Raw genomic sequence first — 24,711 nt, 5'->3', positions numbered from 1 at the left:
AACTACTTGAAAGCATATCTTTATAGCACTGTTACACAGTTCTTAGCAGGCCAAAGAAGATTCTCATATGCAATTTTGAACATCTTTTAATGGTTCATATGAGGTTATAATGGCAAAATGGTATCTCATGGGGAAGAAAGATTGTTTATCTTCAAATATAAGACTCTGAAGACAAAAATGTTAGTTTTATACTTACTTCCCCTTCCTCTCTCCCCTTTAAATCCTCATAAATGACTGAACCTTATCTCTGTTTACAGCACTGTAGATGGCCAGGTTTTCCCCCACCCTCAGACTACTTTTGTGGTTGTTCCACTCTGCAGCCTAAATTATTTGGCAAACTTCTCTGTTATATATACTAAAAGAAAGTTTGCTCTGGGAGATAGCAGTTTCTTGCCATCCACCCCCAACAAGGTGGGAGAGAAATGCTTATTAAGAGTAGTGGGAAATTACATTTGTATGTCCTGGTTTCAGCTAAGGAGGGAAGGGAAGGGAAGGGAAGGGAAGGGAAGGGAAGGGAAGGGAAGGGAAGGGAAGGGAAGGGAAGGGAAGGGAAGGGAAGGGAAGGGAAGGGAAGGGAAGGGAAGGGAAGGGAAGGGAAGGGAAGGGAAGGGAAGGGAAGGGAAGGGAAGGGAAGGGAAGGGAAGGGAAGGGAAGGGAAGGGAAGGGAAGGGAAGGGAAGGGAAGGGAAGGGAAGGGAAGGGAAGGGAAGGGAAGGGAAGGGAAGGGAAGGGAAGGGAAGGGAAGGGAAGGGAAGGGAAGGGAAGGGAAGGGAAGGGAAGGGAAGGGAAGGGAAGGGAAGGGGTGAGCGAAAGGCTGTGTGGTGTTTCATCTCCAGCTGGGCTTAAAACCATGACAGTATATAAAAACACTGCTACCCCTGTGGATGCCAAAAATGCCCTGCTCTCATTTTGAAATCAAGCAAAGCACAAAGCACAGCCAGGACTGCAGCCACCAGTAGTGGCACACTATCAGGTCTCAGCCAAATGTAGAATATGGAAGACACTTCACTTTATCTCACTCTGCTTGCATCTGCATTGCTTTCAGACAAAAAATGCTTTTGAAAAAAAACAACCATTTCCAGTTTCCAGTAAATGGCTCTGGGTGAGCTGTGTGCATTAATCAGAGACACCAGCTGATAATTTTCACTGTAGAGTACTGCAAATGAAGACACATCATCTTCAAAAAAACGACTTTTTCTTTTGAGAATTCTCCAAACTGAACATGTACTAAAAAGATATTGTGATGAGATAAAATTTATGCAGGAAAAAGCGGCAGTTCCTGATAGATTTGTCGTCCTAAAAACCCAAGTGCCACCTCTAGAGGGACAGCACAACGCCGGGAAGCAGGAGCCTCGCGCTCCCCCTCCTGGCTCCCTGGCAGGGCACAACCTGATTCACAGAACACAAACATTGCCCGCAGCTGACACAATGTATTCCGGGATGTTTCGGGATGCACACAGGAGCTACAGACACCTTCAAACGCGGCCTGCAGAAGCCTAGCGTGTCGATTTCGCTAATCAGCTATTCCCGATAAATATTCCTATCCTTCTGAAGTCTCTCTCATGCGTTTTCGAAGCAAGAGAAAAGGTGTATTTTCACAGAATAGCAGAATGGGTCAGGTTGGAGGGGACCACAGCGGATCATCTGGTCCAACCTCCCTGCTCAAGCAGGGTCATCCTAGCAGAGGATTGTGTCCAGACAGTTCTGAACATCTCCAGCGAGGGAGACTCCACAACCTCTCTGGGCAATCTCTTCTAGTGAAGTCACCCACACAGTAAAGAAGTTCTTCCTCACATTCCAGGCCAACTTCCAGGGTATCAGTTTTTGCCCATTGCATCTTGTTCTATTGCTTGGTGTTTTGGACTTACTGACTTCTTTTGGGTTTTTTGACTGTTTGTTTTGGTGGGTTTTGGAGGATTTTTAAATGTGCCTCTACTCAAAAGAAAAAACAAACTATAAGGAAAAGGAGAAAACCCTCTGGGATATGGCTGGACTTTCTGTAAATATTTTCTGTATTATGTCCAACTCCAGATGAGAAATGCAATATTGAACTATTCTACTATAGGCAATATTTATTTGCTCATTTTTATAAATTTAAACAAAATTTTAAATGTCCATCAAGCTAAAAGCAGAATTTCAGTCAACATTTAACACTCTCAAAGGATATAAGCCATTTTACAATTCAGAAATAACTCCCAATTCAGTGACATATAAAAATAAATGCACACACAGGGATTCACACAGAACTGGAAAAAATGTTCTCTGTTCTTTAGTGTTAAAATGGCTTTAAAAATAAAACCTGAATTGGGGAAGAAAGTAAACTCTTTTTGTACCACGACAGTCCTTAACATCTTCTCTGAAAAATTTAAATGCTAGGATTCTTTAAGAAAACTTTAAAACAAAAATCCCATGTGCTGCCCCAAGTAAAAAAAAAATTTTAAACTTTACCTTATCATACAGCATCCACCCAACATATTTTAAGTAGCTGTCATTCAAAAAAGCATCTGGGTATGTTTTAATCCAGCTGCTAATTTCTTCAATGCAAGTTGCTCTGATTTCAGGGATAACATCACTGTGAAATCATAAAATTGCAATATTAATACATTAAAAATTAATTTTAAAACCAACTGTATTATTTACAATATTTTTATGTTCTGGAATTGCAAAAGCATGTATAATTCAAAATATTACAAGTATCTTCATATTAATATTATAAGTTAGTCTTCAATCAACACTTACACCAGTTTTAGCCACAAACTATTTAGCAATTCTGGATATCTTCTCATTCACAAATGTGATGCTCTACAGCCAGCAGGAAGAACTGAAAGAACACACTCAAGAGGTTCTTTTGGAAGCCCAAATTCTTAAAAATTATTTAACTGCTACACTTTCCTTGACACCATCAGTGCCTCCAGGATGTTTAACTTGATTCTCATATCTCTACAGTCTGAGCAAGAGTTTCTTGGGAATGCAGATACATATCACAGCTTTATTTTTACTCTTACCGGTAACGGTTTAGAAATGTCCCTTTGAAAATAGCATTCATCATGTTCTGTATCTCTAGAAGCTTATGCTCATACTGAAATACAAAGAGAACTGAATGTTAATATTGGTCCCACAACACACTACACACGAAAAATTTGCATTAGGGCCCTTGGAACACTACTGTGGTGCAAACTGCTGGTGTTTACACATGGTACCAACATAAAATGAGTGGTCTGTATCTGCACTAGCAACTGGCCTTTTTGTAGCCACATCCCAAGGAAAGCTTTATTAGATACCAGCTGCTAGCCTGAGAAACAAGGTACTTGTTTGATACGGTGGATCTTGATCTATCAGAAATCACACAGAAATATACAGCACAACTATTAAGCAATCTTCACACATAGATCCAAACTCTCTTTCCATGTACTTGAACAGAGATGGAAGAAAGGTAGACAAAGGAATTTTCAAAATACACAATCAGCATATTAAAAAACTGAATCCTGAAAAAACTTCTGAAAATCCAAGTCACCTAATAAAAATATTCTGTCATCAACAGCATCAGGAAGGGTGACAAGTTTGGGTTTTCCCTCCAACACACCCATTTCCTCTGTCTTTCCCATCAGATCAGACTTATGATGATGCTAAAATATCCTGTCTCACCCAAACACTCCTTCCCACAAAAATGGTGTTGTTTCTGTAACAGAGAAGTCCACGGACATCTAAAACTCAGAACACAGATATGTGATTCTAAGGTCAGGAGACAAGGAGCCATACTTGATGTTCATACATCAAGTCACCTCCTCCCTCAAGCCAGAGTTATTTTTTACAGCTATAGCTCTGCCTCTGGGAGTTGAAAAGGAGCTGTCTGTTTAAGCAGGGAAGAAACAACAGAAGCTGAACAGCAAAAATGATACTGGACATCCCTGAAGTTCAATCCGTTTCTATAATGCTTTACTTACACAGAAATGACAGTTATCGTGCGTCCTTTTTGATTCATCGCTAAAATCTGGGCTTACAATTTGTACAAACATATACAAAACTGCACTCCACAACACCAGAGCTACTGAGACAAATAAATTTCTGGGTAAATCCGTATTTGTGTGAAGATCAAGGGCTAACGATGCCAATTCAGAAAAGCAATCAGTAGGACACACATCACAGGTTAACAGTACAAAAGGCAGTTATTACCTTAGTCATTTTTGTACCACTTAATCTAGCCAGTCACACCTGCTCTGCACTATGCATTAGATAAACATATAAACCTCAAAGAGCTGCAGGGACCCAAAAGCAAGCAGTCAGCAATCCTTGTTTTACATGTTCACACATCTCCCATACAAGACACCTCCCTAACCTCTTTCCTTTTTCTCTCTAGCTGATCAAGTCTGTAACTGGTCCTCTTGCCGCTTATCCTCTGCTTCTCCACCTCATACAATCTTTGAGCATTGTGTTTGTTGACATCAAGGTTCAGATGGATGCCTACAACTGCTGTCAGAAGTTTCATTGCTAGAAAAGAAACAAACCCAGCACAATTAGCTTAGCTCAGAGATATGCAGCATAAACATATTCACCACTTTACCAGAAAAAGGATATGGTTAGCCAAATCCAGTTTATATCCAAAATATGAACACTACTAAATTATACTAATTTGTTTTAAAAGACAGTGTTTATTTTAAAGGCAGACAATGACCAAAAAGGGAAAATTAAGTTCTATTTCTGGTGATTTATAACTTTTGGTCATAATTCTGGTCAGAGAAGTAATTTACTGGACAACTCTCTTCCTAGTTTATGTAATTCTGACTTTTCTGCAAAAGAATCTAGAATTGTGGAACACCTGATTGTCAGTAACCAAAAAAAAAAAAAAAAAAAAAAAAAAAACATGAAGCTGGCTCAGAAATGGCTGGGAATCTTAATATACTACTGGAATTGACAAAAATTCCCACCATTCCTCTAAGGACTGCTGGATTGTTTGAACAGATTACAAGTTGGTTTTTTGAGCCCTCAAAGCAAACAGCATACTTTAGAATAAATTATACTTTAAGTGCTCTTTGCATGGCAAAGAGGGTATTTACTGGCTTTAGGGAAAAAAAAGTAGTAGCTTTAGTGTCATCATGGTGCATGAAGCAAAAACGTGCAACAAGCAACGTTCTTTTTAGCACAGAAACCACAAGAATAGCAGCTCTCCAAAGGAAGCTTCTTTAGGTGAAGCATTTAGTACAACCTCATCACATTAATTAGTGGAGGGAGAAAAATAACAAAATAGAACACTGTGAAAATTTTACTGAAAAATATAATACTCAGAACAGCAAAATTCTGAAGTCAGTCATGACAGGCATTAAAGAAGATTTCTTTCTGAAGAAAAAACTGGGTCAGATCTATCGTATCTAAAGCATTCAAATTCAATTCAGATGCCCATGGGAACAAACAGGTTATATTACAGACATTTATATAACACACACTAGGAAGAAGGTACTCTCAGTGCATAAGAGAAGTGCTCCAGTAAACAGTTTTTCGATTTAGAGCAGTTTTTACACAAGTCAATAAAACTCAGCACCTCTACAGCAACTCTGCAAGTGATTTTACCTGCCAAAGTGCTTGTGTGCCTGAATGCTCTGACCATGGAATCTGCTAAGCCTGTAAGCAGCGAGATGATGGTGTCCATCAAGTAGTTATCATACAGGATGCTGCACTGGCACTGCTGGACAAGCACTGCAATGAATTCACAGAAATTGGCCTTGAACTTCTTCCAATAGGGTCCTGATCGGATGAGTGGGTAGTCTTCATTGTCCTGCACAAGAAAGAAAAGTTGAGAGAAAACACACTAATTAGCTCTGTTTGTGCAACCACATCTCTCCCACTGAACATCAGAGAGTTTTGCTGACAGTTTCACTTCACCCCCCCATAACTTTTTTCATGGTTAGTATTCCAAAGTAGGGACAAGCAACTAGAATACAAGCAAGCAGAGAGACAAAATAGCTTTATTAGAGCTCCACTGTCACAAAAAATTTCACATTTGAAAGCAATGTATGCGAGGCAGCTGTGAACAGACAAAGGAGGAAGAAAGTGTGTGAAGGAGCAGAGTAAGTAACTTTCACTGGCATAAACCATGAGCACTCCTGGCCTCTTCTACTTCCTCACAGGTAGCAGTGCTTCCCCACTTCCCTATACTTCCTCTTCCTGCAAAAGCATGGTAAAACCCAGTCAGAAAATTAAGTGAAAAGTGGAGACAAACAACTGTGGTGTGAACAGGATGGGACTGCTCTTCTCAGCAGCACCGCCAGCTTGAGGAGTTTATCAGGCTAAAGCTTAATGCCAAATACTTGGTCATTCACCTTTACCACTTGCACCTGGGTCTCCAAAAACCCCCACAGAAACAGTAAGTGGGCAATACCTTAGACATCATGCAAAAAGCAAGTTACAATGAAACCGTAAGTGTCCACAGTATGGTTGATACTGCCAGAAGGAAAGCAACTCCCAGAAGGGAGTTGAAATGACTTCTCACACAAAATAGTGGAAAGTGCACTAGAAAGACTTTGTAAATGGCAACCTCAGACAGTGTGAACATTTATTTCATTTACACCTCACAGACCCCAGGAATGGCTCAGAATATGAATTTGCATCTTGATAGTTTCCAGGTGTGAGTGGAGTCAAGGAACTCCAAAACTTCACTCACTATGGAAAAGTTCATCCTGAAGGCAGGCCACTGCTCAGCTGGTCCTTTACCAGCAGGCAAACACCTTCTCAGTCATATTCTAACAAAGCTGCACACCCAGCATAACTTCCTGGGCTGCTGTGACCCTGCCCACTGCGGCGCTGGGGCAGCAAGATGCCAATCAATCCCAGCCCATCCCCTGGATCGAGTTTCCCAAAGAGGCAGACTCAGAGGGTGGGTCAAGGGGTGGCTCAGAAGCCTCAGCTGCACCCCCCCTGGACAGTGCCCGGGTACAAGCCACCTCCCCAGGTTCGGGAAAATTCTCGGTTACTGGGTTGTTCATGGGTTCTTTGTTAGAACTCCCGCCTCTCAGTTTCCTCCAGCGGTTCTCGTTAAATTGTATCCTCCCCCTGGCTTGTAACTCATTGGTTGTTTTCCCCATTTCCCACGGTTTTCAAATTCCCTATAAAGCTGAGGACAAGCCTCGGGGGAGGATCCCATCACATTCCTTCCCTTCCAAGCTTGTTTGGGTTGCGAAACTTCTAACAATAAACCTGTTAGAAGCCAGACCAGAACAGCCTCTCTCTTCCTTTGTCTCCGAGCTAACGTGAGCCGATCCCATCGGCTCCTGCCACGTTCCCTCTGCAAAGAAGCCGGCTAGCCAGCCCAGCCAGCAGCAACCTTCCTGATGCCAAAGTCACTTCAGCGACACACAGAAGAATGCAGCTGGACTCTCTCTGACCTGGGGCTCACCAGAGCTCGTGCCTCGAGCTCAAGTACTGCGTTAGGTTAGCGCCCAACGTGTGTACTCCTGTGCTTACAAAGTACTCTTCATGCTCTTCTCTTGTAACTTTGTTTTCAAAGCACAGGGGCTGCTGCTTTCTTTAAAGAGAAATGCAAATACAGACTGATCACACAGCTGGCTGCAACCCAAAGCACATTGGGAATTTGGAATATGTTCCTGACCAGGCTGTAAGAGTCAGTTCAGAGCCCAAACAGTAGCAGCAAGTGCCAAAACAGAAAGGTAAGTTTCCAGCAAACCTCAGTCAATGCTCCTTGATCATGACATGGACAGTAGAAAGACCACCTACAACTTCAGGAAATACCTTCTTTACCACCATAGCTTACTCCTCAATCTGAAAAGCAGCACAAAATACACAAAGACCTCCCTCACTTTTTAAGAGCATTTCTACTGTCCATGTTTATCACACTGGGGTACTGTTTAATGGTAACATGCATGCTGTAAACATATACAATATAGGCACATCACCTAAATTTAGGCACCTAACTTGGGATTTCCTTAGATTCATAACCACTAGAGAAGCAACTCTGCTTCCAGAAACCAGTCAGATTAGGCCCTTAACACAAGTTCTTCCAAAGAACTATTCAAATCACTCAACAGAGTGATGTGAGCTCCTGCTCTTACTCAACCTGGAAATATTTCCTTCTTTCATACAGAGTCTACAAAAAGAGAGAAAAGTCAAAATGAAGTGCCAACAAGGAGTTTAGATCAATTCCCCAGAGAAAAGGTTATACTACAGTTGTGGAGAACTACAACAGCCCTACCATGTCCACCGGCCAAGTAACTGTCAGGATCCAAGGATAGGCCATGAATTTCTTGTACTGCAATCCAGTTTCCTGTAACACAGGAGGCAAAATTTTGAAAGCTTGTTAATGAAATGGCACAGAGAATTCATAGACAAAAGCATTACAAAACATGCAACATATTTCAAAGGCCATTAGAACTTCAAACAGTGCGTGTTACTGGTGACCTACACAATCCAAAATATTACGCAAATTCTAAATCTTTCTCATCTGGGTTTTAGTGCTTTTTATAACCAATGACAGAAGAAAAAAATACTTTTCATATAAAACCTGAGTTGTCTTGTTACAAATAGGAGATAACTTGTTTTCAGAATTTGTAAGCAAACATATACAAGGTTTCATTATTAACTCTAAGACATGGCTCCTCAGCAAGTCTAAGTATATATCCCTTTTCGACATTTGGTACCTAGATACTGTAAAATATCTAAACGCTAAAAAAAAAAATTCTGAGCTTTTTCAAATTAGAGATAAATGTTTTCAGCACTAGTGTGACTTGATTCAAAGATGTTTTCTCAGCTCTACAATTATTCCAAGACAAAAGGCATGAAATCTAGAGTTCTTTATCAGTTCAGTGAAGCTCAAGTATTTCTGTCACCATCTAGCTGTACAGTTATGCACAAAACTCTTCCCTTCCTAAATGTTTCAGCAAAAAAATGGGAATGGGAAGAAAAACTACTTAAGAACAAAGAACTGCAAGAAGTAAGTGTCACAAGCAGGAACAAAAGCAGAAGAGAAAAACAGAGTATCTTAAAATAGAATAAAAACATAAAACAGTGTAAAGACAAGACCGTCTCATCACTGAGGAATACTACAGCTCACAAACATGAAATAAATGCCTCAATGACCACATTAAAGCCATTATCTGCTTCCAATATCAGTACAAATTTTCCCAGAATTACAGAAAGACTGAAATTGAGAGGGACTCTTCAAGATCACCTAATCCAACCCCACCTGCTCAACCAGAGTAGGCTGCCCAGTGCTGTGTGTGACCAGCACCTCTGCTCTCAACCCCTGGTAATGTGGTTAGCATAACTAATGTCATTTTAAGTAGCAAGCAGCCCTTCTTTGTGACCAAGCAGGTCATGTATTCATTCACTCCCTCTTCCTCATTACCAGGCCCTGAAGGTCCTGTGAACTAAGCAGACAAATCAAACAGATTAATTCCCCTCCCTTGTAGTCTCATGGTTCCTGGATGCCAGGCCAATTACTCCCTGCCTTGAAGGTCCCAGGCATCCAGCCAGGGAGGTCATGGTGATGAGCCAGTCACAGAACAGGGAAGCATCATAGCACCCAGAGCACTGTCAATAAAATCAAGGTATTGCAAGGCCAAAGTGGTGAACTTTGACCAGAACTCCTGCTGGACAGTGAGACCTGAGCTATGTTATAAATTCTATATTATGCTATTATATTGATTCTGCTTGTAGAAATCCTGTGCCATTTTAATCATAAATTCTGTGCTATACTAATCATAACACAGTGTTAAGAAATAAAAGTTTTAATTGTAACTACAGTTGGTGCCATCAACATTCTGTCAAGGATCCCTAAAAGTACACGTCTGTTCCCTCAGTGTCAGGTGAAGCCACGTGCAGTCAAATAACATCTTCAGAGACTCCACAACCTCTCTGGATAACCTGTTCCACTGTTTGACCATCCTCACAGTAGACATTTTCTTGTGTTCAGGTAAAATTCTGTACGTTTCAGTTTGTGCCCATTGCCCATCTTGGCTTGCCTTTGTGCTGTCTCACTGTGCACCACTGAGTGGAGTTGTGCTTCCTTCCTTGTCGTTCTGACACATCAGGTATTTTAACATATGGGTGAGAATCCTCTGAGCCAGCTTCTTTACAGACTGAACAGGCTCAATTCTTTCAGCCTCTCCTCATATCAAAGATCATAAATTATCTTTGTGGCCCTTCACTGGACTCACTCCAGTAAACCCATCCCTCTCTTGCTCTGTAAGGTCCAGAATTTGACTCAGCACTCAGATGTAGTCTCAGTAGTACGAGCAGAGAAGAAAGATCACCCCCCATGACCCACTGGCAATGCTCTGCCTAATGCAGCCCAGGAGGTTGTTGATCAACTTTGCTGCAAGAGTGTGTTGCTGACTCGTGTTCATTTTGTCACCCACCCAGAGACCCTACTCTGAAGAGCTGCTTTCCAGTCAATCAGCCCCCAGTGTGTGGTGGTGCACGGGGTTATTCATCCCCAGGTTCACGGGGTTTCCTGCTGTGGAACTTCATGAGGTTCCCCTCTGCCAAACTCTCCAATCTGTTGAGGTCCCTTCTGAACAGCAGAACAACCACCCGATCTAGCAGCTAATCCTCCCAGTTTTGTATCATCTGAAAACTTGCTAAGACTAAACTCTGCTCAAGTGTCCAGCTCACTATTAAATATGTTAAACAGCACTGGCCCAAATATCAAACTGAGGTAGAGCACTAGTGACTAGCCTCCAACTGGACCTTTTGCCACTGATCATTCTCCCATAGGCCTGCTTGTTCAGCCAGTTTTCAGTCCACCTCATTGACCACTTCACTAACTCATACCTCACCACCATGTTCATGAGGACATTATAAGGACAGTTTTAAGTTTTATTGAAGTCAAGAAAAACAACATCTGCTGTTCTCTCCTCGTCCACTGCTGGGGTTTTAGTTCTCCTCCTGTTTTTTTCTTCTCTTAAAGGAATTTTCCCCATACATGTTGCCAGGTGTTACAGTGCAGATACTGTAACACGCGTATCAAACAAGGAGGCCCGTGGAAAAGAAATAGATATGGATGGATTCTTGCTAGATGTTTCAGAGATGTTTATTTCTCCAGCCGCATGGTCGGGGATCTGCCAAGGAACTGAGGCAATCACAGGACCCGAGGGTCCCTGCCCGCACAGGGGAACACAAAACAACCAATGGGGAACGAGGCTGACCAGGGGCAGGGAAACCCCGTGTCTCCCTCCCAGGGACCCTCTCCCAGGGCTACATGGCAGGGGGAAGGGATCCCAACATTTCACCCGTTTATTTTTAACAAAAAGAGATTTAAAACTTACCATTGAAAACAACTGGATAAACATAACAAGAACAGTTTTAAAACAAAATAAGCCACCCTACTGAGTCTTTAAATTAAACAGATTCTCTGGAACATCTTAAGGCTGACAGAAAGGAGACATGCTTTGTGGGGAAACTGAGGCAGGAGAGGGTTTAATTTCTTCCCTCCCCCTTTTCATCCTCCCCTTGGCATTGGAGAGGAGTTGCAGGGAAAGGGAATTGTATAGGGAAGCCATGGGGTGAAAAAGGGATTTGGAATACACTGAGGGTAATAGGATATAGGGTAAAAGGGAAAGGTGGGATTAGGAAAGGGAGACTGTAGGGGGGACTTATAATGGAGATACTGTCTAACATGACCACGACTTGCAGCATATATACTGCCTTTCACAGAAACACCATCAGGCCCAGTGACCTCTGCTGCCTGTAACCCTTTTCTACCTTGCACAATTTTGAATTCCACCACCTCTCCCTCTCCCAAGCTTGGGATCATTTTTCAGCGTTATTCTTTTTAATAGCAGTTCTATGAACAACTATGTCTTGCTGGTTGTCACATCTCATTATAAAATCATAATTTTGTTTAACATTATACCATTTTACTATTCCTAAAACCTTAGCTACAGTGATTTTTTTCCTTTTTCCAAGTGGCTGCTGTTTTGTCTTGCTGCATTTTTGCTTTCTCTTTCGCTCGCTCCCATGTTGGAATTGTCGGGGCTGCTCGTGCCTGCGCGCTCTTCCCAGGGTCACATTCGGGGCCGCGCAGGCCGGGCCGGGCCATGCCGCTCAGCTCTCTGTGCTCCGCCGCTTCTGCTCTCGGCTGCGCTGCCGCTGCCTGGTGCTGCACCCACACCTCAGCCAGGCCCCTGAGCGGCAGCCCCCCGCGCCCTGCTCCAGCATGCATTTCGGCTAGACGCGGCTCCACTCCACCACCACCGCCGCCAGCCGCCACCCACGTGCCGCCCCTCTCACTTGGGCATTCAGGGGGCTCGCTCCACCATGCACTGCCAACACTGCAGACACTGCAGCTCGCGTCGCTCCGCCCACACGCGGGAACTGCCTCGCTGCTGCTCGGAGAGCGCTCGGTCCACATGGTTTGGGTCACACGGACTCCGAGGCACACTTCCCTTCACCAGGACACAGCTGACATTGCTCAACAGGCTCAGTAATTAAATAATATTCACAAAAATATTCTTCCATCGGCATATATTTTGACTCAAAAATTACCTGTGTCCAAACGGTATTCCAAAAGTCTTTGGTAAGAATTAAATCCCAAGAAACACAGAAAAAATTCTTAAACAACCATGAAAGGAAATGTTTCAGTTCTTTTTGAGATTGAATTAAGCTAAAATTTACAAATCGTTGTTCAAGAATCTTTTCAAGTTTTAGATAAATGTCCACATGCGGCTCTGAGAGCCAACAGTCTTTCCACAGTTCCTCCATAGTTTAGATATGGAATAGCTAAACAAAAACAAGAAGAGAAATCCAGTTTCCAGAGTTTACTCACAAATCAGACTCTTAGGGATCGGGTATCATTCTGCTCACAATTCTCCACCATTTGTTACAGTGGGGAAACTGTAACACACGTATCAAACAAGGAGGCCCGTGGAAAAGAAATATATATGGACTGATTCTTGATAGGTGTTTCAGAGAGATGTTTATTTCTCCAGCCGCATGGTCGGGGCTCTGCCCAGGAACTGAGGCAATCACGGGACCCGAGGGTCCTCGCCCGCACAGGAGAACACAAAACAACCTATGGGGAACGAGGATGACCAGGGGCTAGGGAAACCCCGTGCCTCCCCCCAGGACCTCCCTCTCCCAGGACCACATGGCAGGGGGGAAGGGACCTCGACAGCCAGGGAGACAAATTACGGGGTGCTTAGGAAAAACAAAAGACTTGGCCACGGGGGTGGGGTGCATCTGGCTACTCTCTTTCCCCTGGGTTTGTGGGCAGCCAATTCCCGACGTTTGGATGGAGAGAGAGGCTGCTTCTTCAGCTGCCTTCCTTCTACTGGAGAGACCCCGGGATTCCAAGCCCACCTTCCCTGCCCCATTGCGAGCCGGGCAGCGGCCGCCCTGCCCCCACCATTGCTTTGAGCCTTCGCTACTCTGTAGCCCTGCTCACCCTGCCTGCCCAGACCTCCAGGGGCTCCCACAGCAGCTCCACAGTTTGGATACATATCATCTGCCACCCGGGATTTGTGCTCCTCCCTGCTGTTCCAGCCTGCTGCTCCCGAGGGTCCGGCCAGACACCGGGATCGGCTGCCCAGCGGTTTGTGAAGCCTTTGTTCCATCCCTTCCCGGGATCCCAGGGCGCCAGTGCCGCGTGCTCCCCGAGCTCGCTCCGGAGCGCCCCCTGCAGCCGCGGGGGAGCCATCGCACCTGCCCTGCTCACCGGGAGCCGCCAATGCCCCTGCCGGCTGCGAGCGGAACTGCACCCGAGGGGAAAGGGCCCGACAGCCGAGAAGGCCGGGACTGGGTTTGTGTTTGCTGTTACTGCCATGGTTATTGCTGCTTGTTTGACTTGTTATACACATATAGATATATAATAGTAAAGAAATGTTATTCCTGTTCCTCATATCTTTGCCTGAAAGCCCCTTAATTTCAAAATTATAATAATTCGGAGGTGTCATACATGAAATCCCTAATTGTGCTTGGTCTTTGCATATTAAGTGCTTTAATTAATTAATTCTGAGTTAAATATTTTTAAATTGAATGTTAAAATTAACCCATCAGCCCAGGTACAAAAATCAAGTTCCATTATCAGTGTTTTCAATTGTTGAGAGTAGTTTATTAAGAGAGTTGCACCATTCCCAGTTAGAAATTCCCCAGTTAAAAATCCCCAACTTATGTCCCCTTCTCAAACTTGAAACCACCTGTACACCATAAGAGTTATCTTTCCTATGTTCATTGTCTACTTTTACAAGTGTTTTAAGATGTATTAGAGGTATTTGAATTTTTTTTTTCAGGTGTTTTTACTTTGCACTTTAGTCCAAGGGCTAACTTCAAAACCCCAGTTTGTAACAGCCACCAGCTATTTTTAGCCCCTTAGCCCGGCAGGCAAGCTCCATGGCAACCCAAATTTTAAGGAGGGCATTTTAGCACCCTTATCTCAACTGATACCACTCCTCTGACAACAATGAGCTATTGGTGGACGGAGATGATCTGTCAAAGGGAAAGCACCAATCACTTTAAACCAAAGGGGCGGGCTGTGGGCAGGCTGTGGGCAGAGCAAAGGCACTATAAAACAACGAGACAGGCTTCAAAAAGTTCAGAGAGGTGAGAGGAGAGAGTTTCCTCTGCAGGCTAGCTGTGGTGGACATCAGTGCTGGGCATTAAAAGCCTTACTCCTATTAAGAAGCCTTTAATAATTTTTTTTGACTTTTGGACCAGCTAAAAGTCAGCTCAGCACTACAAGTCCTTTTCTCTACCTGAGGTCCAGTGCTGTCTCAGCCAGAAGATCTCAGATCCCTGCACTCCTGGGGCATACCATCTATCGAGCCACAGGATCCCAAATTTTTATATTTTTCTAATTTCTGTAATTTTTCAATTTTTCTGTTTTCAATAAATTATTTTAATTTTTTATTTAACTAAGAGTTGTCTCTTTTCTCACAGGAGGGAAGGGGGTTGCATTTTTTTTTCTTCCCTTCCAAGGCAGACTCCTGCCTTCCTAGGCAGACACCTGTCTTTCAAACCAAGACATCCACCAAACTACTCTCTTCGTTGCAGTTTGCTATCATGTTGGTTAAGCACTATTTTCCCTTTGTAAATCCATGCTGACTACTCCTGATCACCTTCTTATCCTTCATGTGTTTGGAAATTACTTCCAGAATTAGTGTCTTCTTCACCTTCCCAGGTGAGTCTGATCAGTTTGAGTTTGCCAGATCCTCCTTCTTGCCCTTCTTGAAAACAGGAGTGATGTTTGCTTTCTTTAAGACTTCAGGAACGTCTCCCAGTCACCACAACCTTTCAACCAAAAGGGACCTCATGATGACTTCAGACAGGTCCCTCAGCACTCCTAGGTACATTCCATCAGAACATACAGTTTTACACAGGTTCAGTCCATTTAAGTGTTACCTAACCTGGCCCTCCTCCACAGAGGGTAAGTAAAGTACTCTTTGCTCCAGACTTTCCCTCTGGTCTTAGGGACCTGGTATTTCTGAAAGCCAATCTTACCATTAAAGACAGAAGCAAAGAAGGCATTGAGTACCTCAGGCTCTTCTGTGTCCTTTGTCACAAGGGACCCTACCTCATTTAACTGTGGGCCCATGTTTTCCTTGGGCTTCCTTTCGCTATTGATGTATTTGTAGGTTCTTTTCTTGTCGCCCTTCACATTTCTTGCCAAACTCAATTCCATTAACATTTCCCACCAACATTAGTGAGGATTTTAGGAGGAAGCATTGGTACAAGGATCTAGTGCTGCTATTAATTAACTGAACAGCAATGCCATGGTTGAATTACTGAAATTATCATGAATTAATCCTCTGAATGCTAAAAACAAACAATAAAAATCCAAAGGCAAGATGGTATCAAGCAGATATCTGGCAATATTCTCCACTCTCATTACTACTTCCACTATTACTGTCATTAGTTTTCAAAAAATGTTTTTGAAATCACAGTAGTCCCATATGGCAATACTTCTCAACTAACTTAAACCACTAACTTACATTTCCACCTTATTTATGAAAAAGATAAGAGAGAACTTACTTTCTTTACAGAGCATGAAGAATACAGCTTCCAAGGCAACTGCAGAACCTGCCTTTTTGCCCACCAAGACAGGTGAAAAGGTTACAGAGCTGTAATACTTCCAGGCTGATGATAACACTAATCACATCTTTGTATCTGCCAGAATGCCTGCACTACCATGAGTGTTATTCAGGGCTAATTTAGTTGGCAAAGAAATGACAGATTACTAATTCATATGGCAAGACACATATCGGTTCATTTCTGTCAAAAATCAGCCCAAGTGCTACTACACTTCTAACATGAAGACAACTGTGTTGGCAAATTCATCCTCCGTGGGAATTTCTACAGCAGCTGGTCTTTGAGAAATGCTCAGTTAAAACAAGGCTGATAGCTGCTGCTTGACAAATCAATTCAGAGGTGACAAATAAGGGGAAAAAATATCACAGAAGCAACTGTGAGAGCACTGCAGAAAATTTAATGTTGCCATAATTAGTCAAGGAGCAGTCAAGCAGTGAAACAGCAATGTAAAGCTATGCACTTTTCTTAACAATCCACAAGAAACAAGATACTATTGTTTTCACAATTATCTAAAAATCTGAAATGCATTTTTCTTCTTCTATACGACAAAATGCAGTAATAAAAAATCGTAATTGCCAGTAAAGCAGAAAGAACATATTCAAATAAAAGTATCAGCTAAAAATATCTTTGAATTAACTTATCAGTACTCCATATTAGTATTTTTTAAAGGACTCATCAACCAAATACCAAAAGAACCATTTACCTGTGGCAATGCTGCGTTGTATTTACCTCTACAAAGTCACTATCAAAAGAATTCCTAAGAGAAAGATTCAGGAAGACTGCAGTCAGACGGCCCTAATAAAACTCTCAAAATAAAAGTCACTTAAAAAACCCCATAACCTACTGCTGCTAAAATGGGTTCTTAGACACCAAATTTCTCTTGCAAAAAAACAGGTTTATTTTCCTAGATTAATGAAGTGGTACAGAGCTCCTGATAAGCAACAGGAATTCCATCCATGCTGGCTATTAAGGTAGAGCCTCTTGTTTATATAAAAAAGACATGCAAAAGCAAAGCTGTGCCTACCTTATCAAAGGTCTCTGTCATTTTTCGCATGACATCCTTCTTGTGCAAACTTTGAAACATCTCTGCAGTTACCATGCCTAAAAAAGGAGTGTTTTAAAAAGAATTACTGACAACTCTACAACATTATTCAAGTCCAAACCATAGTAAGGACTTTATTAAATTTAGAAACACCAAAGAAAGAGGAATTCTGTTTTATGTGTGTACATTGGTACGGGCAACATTATTTATAAAGAGACATGTTGGAAGCTGCGCGGGACGAGGAGCCCAGATCCCCGGCGGGGGGAGCGAGAAAGAGAATCCAAACCAATATGGTTGATAAATGAACTCTGTTTATTAGCAGTCTAAAGGCACTTATATAGTATACCAGCTTGTTAGCTCCTAAGTGGCTTAAAGCTTATCAAGACACATTTCTATTTCTACATAATTGGACTACACTGGCAAGTTTCCACAGTCTTGTTATGATCAAAAGAATTTTGTGCTCACTCCCCTTGGTTCACTCCCGGACAGCACACCTGCAAGTTCTTTACTCCCTGTATGTTCTCAGGCCGACTGTTTACTTTCACACAGGGACTTTCCCATGGAAAATGTCTCTCACACACACAAGTCCAAAAATCTCCAGCCCTATTGCTTGCACAGTTCTTTTATTGATCCTAATAATTCTATTCCCCAACAGAGACACATAAATTAATTGATAGGAAAAAGTACTGATGAACCAAAACTGAAATTCACATTAGATAAGAATGCTCTGTGCTGTCTGGAAAGGTTATTTTCTCTGTTCTTTCATTTACTTCAAGGATTGACTAAAATTTTGCCCACTGCTAGTCAAAAACCCCAAAGTATTTCCCATAGAGAAGGCATATTAGTCAAAGACGTAGAAAAAAAATGAAGTGTAAAAGGTACATTTCTAGCTGCTTAAATACACTCAGAAGTTTCAAACTAACAGGACAGTTTTCTTCAAACTCATACTTGACGTCCTGAAGCATTTCACTAGCAGACTGTCCCCAGAAGTCAGTGCCCCAATGGTTGTTATGAAACAGAAAGCTTCACAACCCCCTAGTAAAAGCAACTGCAATGGAGCAAGAAATTGCTTTTCTAGCCACCAAAGCAGGGAGCTGAGTTTGCTAGCTGCTTATTCTCAAACAAAGATACAAGCAAAACAAAAGATACCAGGAAATATAAAACAAATGGCAACTGAAACACTAGATTTTAATTAGAACACTCATCAAAAGCACTGTCTCTATGTGGGGATTCTGCAAAGCAATGTGACATGCCACTTCAGAAATCTGACCTTGCAAACCTTGTTCAAATACAACTCTCAGAGCTGGAATGCTGCAAGCACAGCGTCAAAGAATTTAACCAGCAGCATTCTTCTCTATTTCGCCTGCCCATCCACATTTCGTCTTAACGAACAATACAGATTACAAGTACATGATTTACTGGAGAGAAAAATTCCATTTCAGAAAGCACACTTCAGACTACTCTCACACACAGACAGTGGAAAGGGCTATGAAAAGGGCAAATTACCTTGACAGCCTGAGCACTGAATGAAGAAGTTGATGAGATCCAGAAGTGCCACATTCCTGTCTTGTTTGTAAGCTTCAATCCAGTCAACTACTACAGACTAGAACAGATTAAAGAAACTCATTAGTGAGGAAGTGAACACTGTTTGCTGCACTCCACTGAAGATACCCATAATAAAGACAAAAACAAACATTGCTCCATCTCCATTAAATTACAAAAGCAAGAATAAACTCCAAGCAATTCTGCCCCATATCTAATAGTTCTAAAGACTCTTTCAAGTCTTAAACTGCTTTAGACAATGTTGCCTTTCACAGATGCTTTGCTTCCTGTTAACAGGGAAAATAACCAGTTTTAATAAACGTAATATAAAAAAAAAACCTGTCCTCCTGAATTCTTGCTAGCACTGAAGAATCAGTTTAATTTAAAAACAAACAAACAGAACAAAAATCCGCACATACATTTAGTCTCTGCACCATCTAATAATTAGTATTATACTAGCAATTTATCCTGGAAGTTCTCTTTTTCTCTAGTACTTGATTTGTGCAGTAGGTTTGAAACAGTTCACAAACTACACATAAGCCAAAAACAACTCCAAATTTCATCTCTAGGGTGGTACAGCCTACAAACTGTAAGTGCCATGGATCTCCTGGGACAAGCCATCCAGGCTTCAACCCACCAGTAGTTCCACACACATCGAATAAATTCTAGCAGCAACAGAACTCAAGCTCTGCTGCCTTTCCAAGACCTTCCCATGACGGTTGGCACAGTAGAAGCCAAGCTCTTCAGGGAGCTCTATTGAAGTTAACACAGCTGTAGCACGGCAAAAGCCATCCACACAAATATCTTGAAAAAATGAAGGTTTCACATCCAAAATATGAATGTGTGCACGCACACACACACCTTGCTTACAGACACTACACACTAGAGACACATGTATAGCTCTATAAAAAACCATCTGGGTCTCCAGATTTTGATACACATATACAAAGACAATATATAGGTGTGCTCACAGAATATGGGGAGGTGGGCTTCCTCACATTGAAGAAAGTTGTTAACTATATGGATGCACAGGGAACCTGGCTATTATGCAAGCTGCTGGTAAACTGCATTTGCACAAAGGTAAAAGAAAAATACCAAAAGGCAAGCACAAGGGGGGAAAAAAGTTAAAAAAAAATAGGAAAGGCCTGATTTTCAGAATCCTGGACAACAAAAATTTGCTACTGATGAATTTTTTCTGCATTTTTTTAAATAACTAGCTATCTTTTTGTATGTTCAGGCATTGCTTTAGGAAGACTGGTTTAGGTACAATTTCCTTCCTCTTTTTAAATATCTGACAGCTACCTTTTCACTAATTTCTTGAAGTTGCAAGATGTTCTTTCCAAGAGCCATGCTCACAGCAGTTTTCTAATCAAACATGTTTCTTCCCCACCTACGCCAAAATTTAAATGTTCCACAGTATAAATAACAGAAATTACCACTGTTTATCTATCCTCCCTCTACCAAGTGCTTTCAGAACGCAGTGCTAGGAATACCTGCATGGCCTGCTTCCCCATGCTAACCACTTCAAACAAGGTAACTGCCTCAACCACTTGGCCATTCTGCAGCTGGCTCACTCTTCTGTTACCAGTAGAATTCCTCCTTATGTTTTCACACTGCTCTCGGACCTTCCGCTTCTCTCTCTGAAACGAGTCAAGTAAACAAAGCATGTGAGAAAACACAACACACATCAGACATTCACAGATACAAGTTTATTTTGCTCTTACTGTAATCATTTCCTCAGGCTGCTCAGTTATGCCCCAGGGGCCCCAACAAATCCTTACCAAACACAACCATACTAATAGGGAATGAAAGAAAGGATCTAACAGTTTGAATTTTTTCTCTCAACAGTGAGCTATAAGCATAGCAACACATAACAGAAAATAAGCTTCTGTACAGTTGCACACTACCCAGAAGGCAATATTCAGTGACAGCTGTCAATTCTGAAGAATACAAAGCAAGCACAGAAGCTCTTCTACCTCTTTTCACTCATAGGTTAAACTCACTACCTGCAAATTAACATCAGCTGCACACAAAGCACAGCAAAGGAAAAGCACATGCTGAAATGAGCTGACGGTTCAAAAGCCAGCCTTGAGGCTCTGCTGCGAATGGAATTTGAGGGTCAAGCTGTATCCAGTGACTAGCTTTTAGATGCACTGTGATTGTTGTATGTAATACCCCATTTTGTAACAACTGAATGAGACACAAAATAAACTCCACAATTGAAAAGAATTAAAACTTTTAAAAGCTTTAAAATTGACTTACTGGTGTTTTCAGGTTGCCATTTCTCACACAGTTGCCATTCTGCGCAGCAGACTCTGGCACAGTCTCATCATGGACAGCATTCTCTCTAAGGTGTAACAAACATGTTGAAGGGGTTAGCAGTCAGTACACAGAACTACACACTTCGGAACAAAAACAGAAGAAAATAAAAGCAAACACATGTATTTTAGTATTTTTAATTAATTGTTTGGAAGTGGTGACATTTTGTCACTAAAAACCAAACAGCTAACTTTCAAAGCACAACAGAAATTTGGGGCCTTTTTCAGACTATTGGCTTTCCTTTAAGATATGCAGATAATTAGAAAACTAGCAAAGCTATCAAACATATCAAGGAAGTATAAAAAAAGTAAATGAAACAGAAAGCTGATGTTGACTTAATGCAGCCTTTGTTGACTTAAGAGCTTTGCACTATGAATCAATAACACAAGTATGCATTCACCCTGTGGGTGCCCTAAGCTAAACAAGGCAGTAACATTTGATGGGCATTTGAAGGGCAACACCTAAAATGAGAGGAATAAATTGTTTTATTTTGTTTATAAAACATGCTGAAGAAAAAAAGACACATAAAAAACTTCACTTTCACGTCATTACTAATATCATGGAGGAATAATTTTATAAAGAAAGATGCACCTTCTGGGAGATCTGAAGCCATACATTTATCTGCAATGAAACCATGCCATTTTTCATGAATCCCAATGCTAACACTGTGCTTTGCCAAAGGTCATGTTTGAGTAGACGAGCTGGATCCCACTTGTGCAGCAGGTCCAGTACTGGAAGCTGGCTGCAATGGCCTCCTTTTAAGCTACAGTGGCCAGGACATGAAGCCAGTTGACTTGTACTACAAGAAGGCATAAAAAGAAAGTAAATATGAGAGTGTACAATTACTTCTATTTTCGTGATACTACTGCAACAAGAGAGTGTACTAACACAAGTGACCACTTTACCAACAAAAAACCAGTGTATTACACTATCAGATGCAGCCTACTCTCCAATATCCAGTGCTGGCTAACATAGATGGAGAATTAACTGTTCTATGGATGCAGAGACAGCTCAACTCCACCTAGGTTTATCAATGCCAGATAAGCATCTTCTTCCCAAGATTTTGCAAAGCAAAATCTGAGACTGAATAGCATTAGCTGCAGGACCAAGATCCTGATGTTATTTTGTTGGTAAGAGCAGAGAGAAGTTTTTATTCAAACATGCCTTTGTTTACTTTTTCGATCTATTGAGGCACTTCAAGAAGTGATGTAGAATGAGGCTTCCAAAGACTCCTATAAAAAATCTATATAAATATAAAATTGCACAAAAGTATGTAAAATTTCTAAATACAATGCTTACCTTCCCTACAGAGAAAAGTCCCATGAAAGTTAAATTCCATTATTTACTTGTTGTAGAAAAGTTCAAAATGTGCCACAGTGTTTGATAGGTGGAAGCAAGGAAAATAATTCAGGATGAACCAATCCTTATACCAGCTGTCTGGACTTCTGCATGTGGAGAGTGGGATAAACTATAGTTCCCAGCTGAGTCAGCATTCTATAAGGAATCATTCACAAAAGTTTTCAAATGTCTTCTTTGATTTAAAATTGCAAGCCACTGAGATTATGTATCCCAAGTACCACCAGAGACTTCCTCGCTATAAAGAACAAACAGCAAGGGACAGCAATACGTATTGCTTTTCTGATGCCAGTTTGCTCTTCCCAGATTCTTCTACAGACCACAAAACCAAAAAGAATCCAAACATGTTTGTCAAGGAGCTGTTTCTCCTATGTGCTTAAATCCTTTCACTCTTGATTTCAAAGCAGAATGCAACACTGTGGGGCTGGACTAACAGGTACTTACTTGCACTGTTGCACTGGAACTACAACTCAGGTGCCAGCCAGCACCGTAGTAACATGGGTTACCAGTTTTTGCATTGTACCTCAACATAACACTCAACACACCTTCAAAACCTTTTCCTGAATTGTTTACAAGTACTATTTAGCAACTTACTCCATCCCATAATGAAGATAAATGCATTGCATTGGATTATAGCAACTATATTTGAGTCCAAGTTGTTTTAAAACATTTAAATAATTCAAAAATCAGAACTGCCTCAGGACAGTTCCATCAAGGACTTGTCTGATCACGTACTGCTTTTAGTATCTGTCTAGAACACACTTCTTTGAAGGTTTAATTCATGCTTCTCTTTCCCAAGAACATCCTGAAGGACAGCACTCTGGACAGTATTTACTGGCCTTGTGCTACTTGCTTAGTCTCTTCTGCCAGACAAAATGTACTTGTAGCAAAAGGGGCCCAACAAAGTAAGGAAATGCCTGGCATATGGAACAGCATGTTACCAAAGCTCAGCAAAATCTGCAAGAGTGGGAAGACCACAGACCTATAGTCTGGGCTACCAACACGCTGGGCTACCAAAACCAAATGAAACTCATCTGGGGTGAAACCTGTTAGAGTAACTGCTACACATGCAACTAAACATCCATCTTAAACACTCAACAAATTTAACTAGGCACCAAATGCTAATATTAAAAAGCCATTTCGTTTCTGAACTGATTTGGTTACCAGTGCATTGCAGCACGTAGTTACACCTTGGGAAGCACTGGGCAACAACAGACAATTTACACAAAAGTAGTTGTTTTTTAAAATCCAGATACTACTGATAGACATGTTTCTCCTTTCTCTTCTCTTCTTTTTTTTTTTTTTTGGTAGCTTTTAATACTGTTATTTCCAGTAAGGCTATTTATAAGGCAGGCACAAACACTTGCAGAAACTAGACCAGCACCTACAACCTGAACCCCTTGAAACCACTGAGCAATTAAACAGGCTATTTAATGGAACTTTTATTTGCACAACTACATTTCTGTTGAAGAAACTGTTAAAAGAATTAAGACATCCTCTTATCTTCTTAAGCAAAATAGGGACTACTGTACCTAGTTGATGAAGACAGAGGGATCACTTCTGCAGCAATCCCTATACATAACTCCATTTAACATCTTTTCAATTATAGGAGTGCAATGGTAGGTTTGACAAATTTTGAACTATCTGGGTTTTTTTTTCCTCCCTTTGTTATTCTACACCATGTTGAGCAGTTCTGCATTCATATATTCACTTCCTCATGCACTGGAAGAAACAGGTCTTAGCCATTTAGTTTGCTTCCATCAGCAACCAGCAAGGAAGCATAAGCAGAATGCCATTTTTACTTCCACCTTTATACCCTGTTACATATGGCTCAGAGACTCATTTTTACCTTGTGTTCCTGCCACAAAATGGTCCTTTCACTAGCACTTGAAGTATTACTGATAAGATGAAACACTTGAAGTACAAAGGAAGCCAAGTGCCACATCTAATCCTCAGACATGATACTACTGTGATAACTTCTGAATTCAGTTTTCTTATCTTAATAAACATTTAGAACAGATTTGGTGACTCACACTTGAAAAGAAAACTACCTCTTTACCAAGGAGGTAATATATTCCTTCTGCTGTGGGACAGGAACAATTAATCTATGTTACTGAAAGAATCCTACCTGTACATTTTTAAAATTATAAATTTCAAAACAACTGATTCATCTTTTAGAAGCAACATAAGAAGCTCCAGTAAGCAACTGCCATGTGCCTGCCTAACACTTCTGAAGCTAAAAGGCTGGTTTCAGATGAAACATACTGGAAAGGCCATATGGGAAGCTATACATATCATCATAGGCTACAACTCTCAGCTTTCATTAAAGCACAGTGAAGCAAAATATGTGGAGCAAATTGGATCAGAAGGTGACAGGATCAGCAAAGACTGGACTGCAATGAGTTCAAAGCACGCAACACTGGA

At 41.4% G+C, this 24,711-nt stretch overlaps 1 protein-coding gene across 4 annotated transcripts in view; it reads right to left on the bottom strand.

The window, feature by feature from the left end:
• The window catches only part of LOC138106318 (cohesin subunit SA-2-like), a 65,126-nt gene that overhangs the window by 39,405 nt on the left and 1,010 nt on the right, over nucleotides 1–24,711 (bottom strand). For 2 of the 4 annotated variants that reach the window (XM_069006745.1, XM_069006754.1), the window contains exons 3-11: nucleotides 20,875–20,959; nucleotides 20,106–20,252; nucleotides 18,577–18,673; nucleotides 17,053–17,129; nucleotides 8,200–8,271; nucleotides 5,565–5,769; nucleotides 4,336–4,487; nucleotides 3,005–3,078; nucleotides 2,448–2,571 (exon numbers count right to left, since the gene is read on the bottom strand). In XM_069006745.1, the coding sequence (XP_068862846.1) occupies nucleotides 2,448–2,571; nucleotides 3,005–3,078; nucleotides 4,336–4,487; nucleotides 5,565–5,769; nucleotides 8,200–8,271; nucleotides 17,053–17,129; nucleotides 18,577–18,673; nucleotides 20,106–20,252; nucleotides 20,875–20,959 (1,033 nt within the window). Of the gene's footprint in view, nucleotides 1–2,447; nucleotides 2,572–3,004; nucleotides 3,079–4,335; nucleotides 4,488–5,564; nucleotides 5,770–6,086; nucleotides 6,233–8,199; nucleotides 8,272–17,052; nucleotides 17,130–18,576; nucleotides 18,674–20,105; nucleotides 20,253–20,874; nucleotides 20,960–24,711 lie in introns of those variants that run through there. The other 2 variants (XM_069006763.1, XM_069006773.1) reach the window with 2 other exon arrangements.

This window comes from Aphelocoma coerulescens, chromosome 1, assembly GCF_041296385.1.
Source record: "Aphelocoma coerulescens isolate FSJ_1873_10779 chromosome 1, UR_Acoe_1.0, whole genome shotgun sequence".
Classification (NCBI taxonomy): domain Eukaryota; kingdom Metazoa; phylum Chordata; class Aves; order Passeriformes; family Corvidae; genus Aphelocoma; species Aphelocoma coerulescens.
This window is presented reverse-complemented; position numbering and strand designations above follow the sequence as displayed.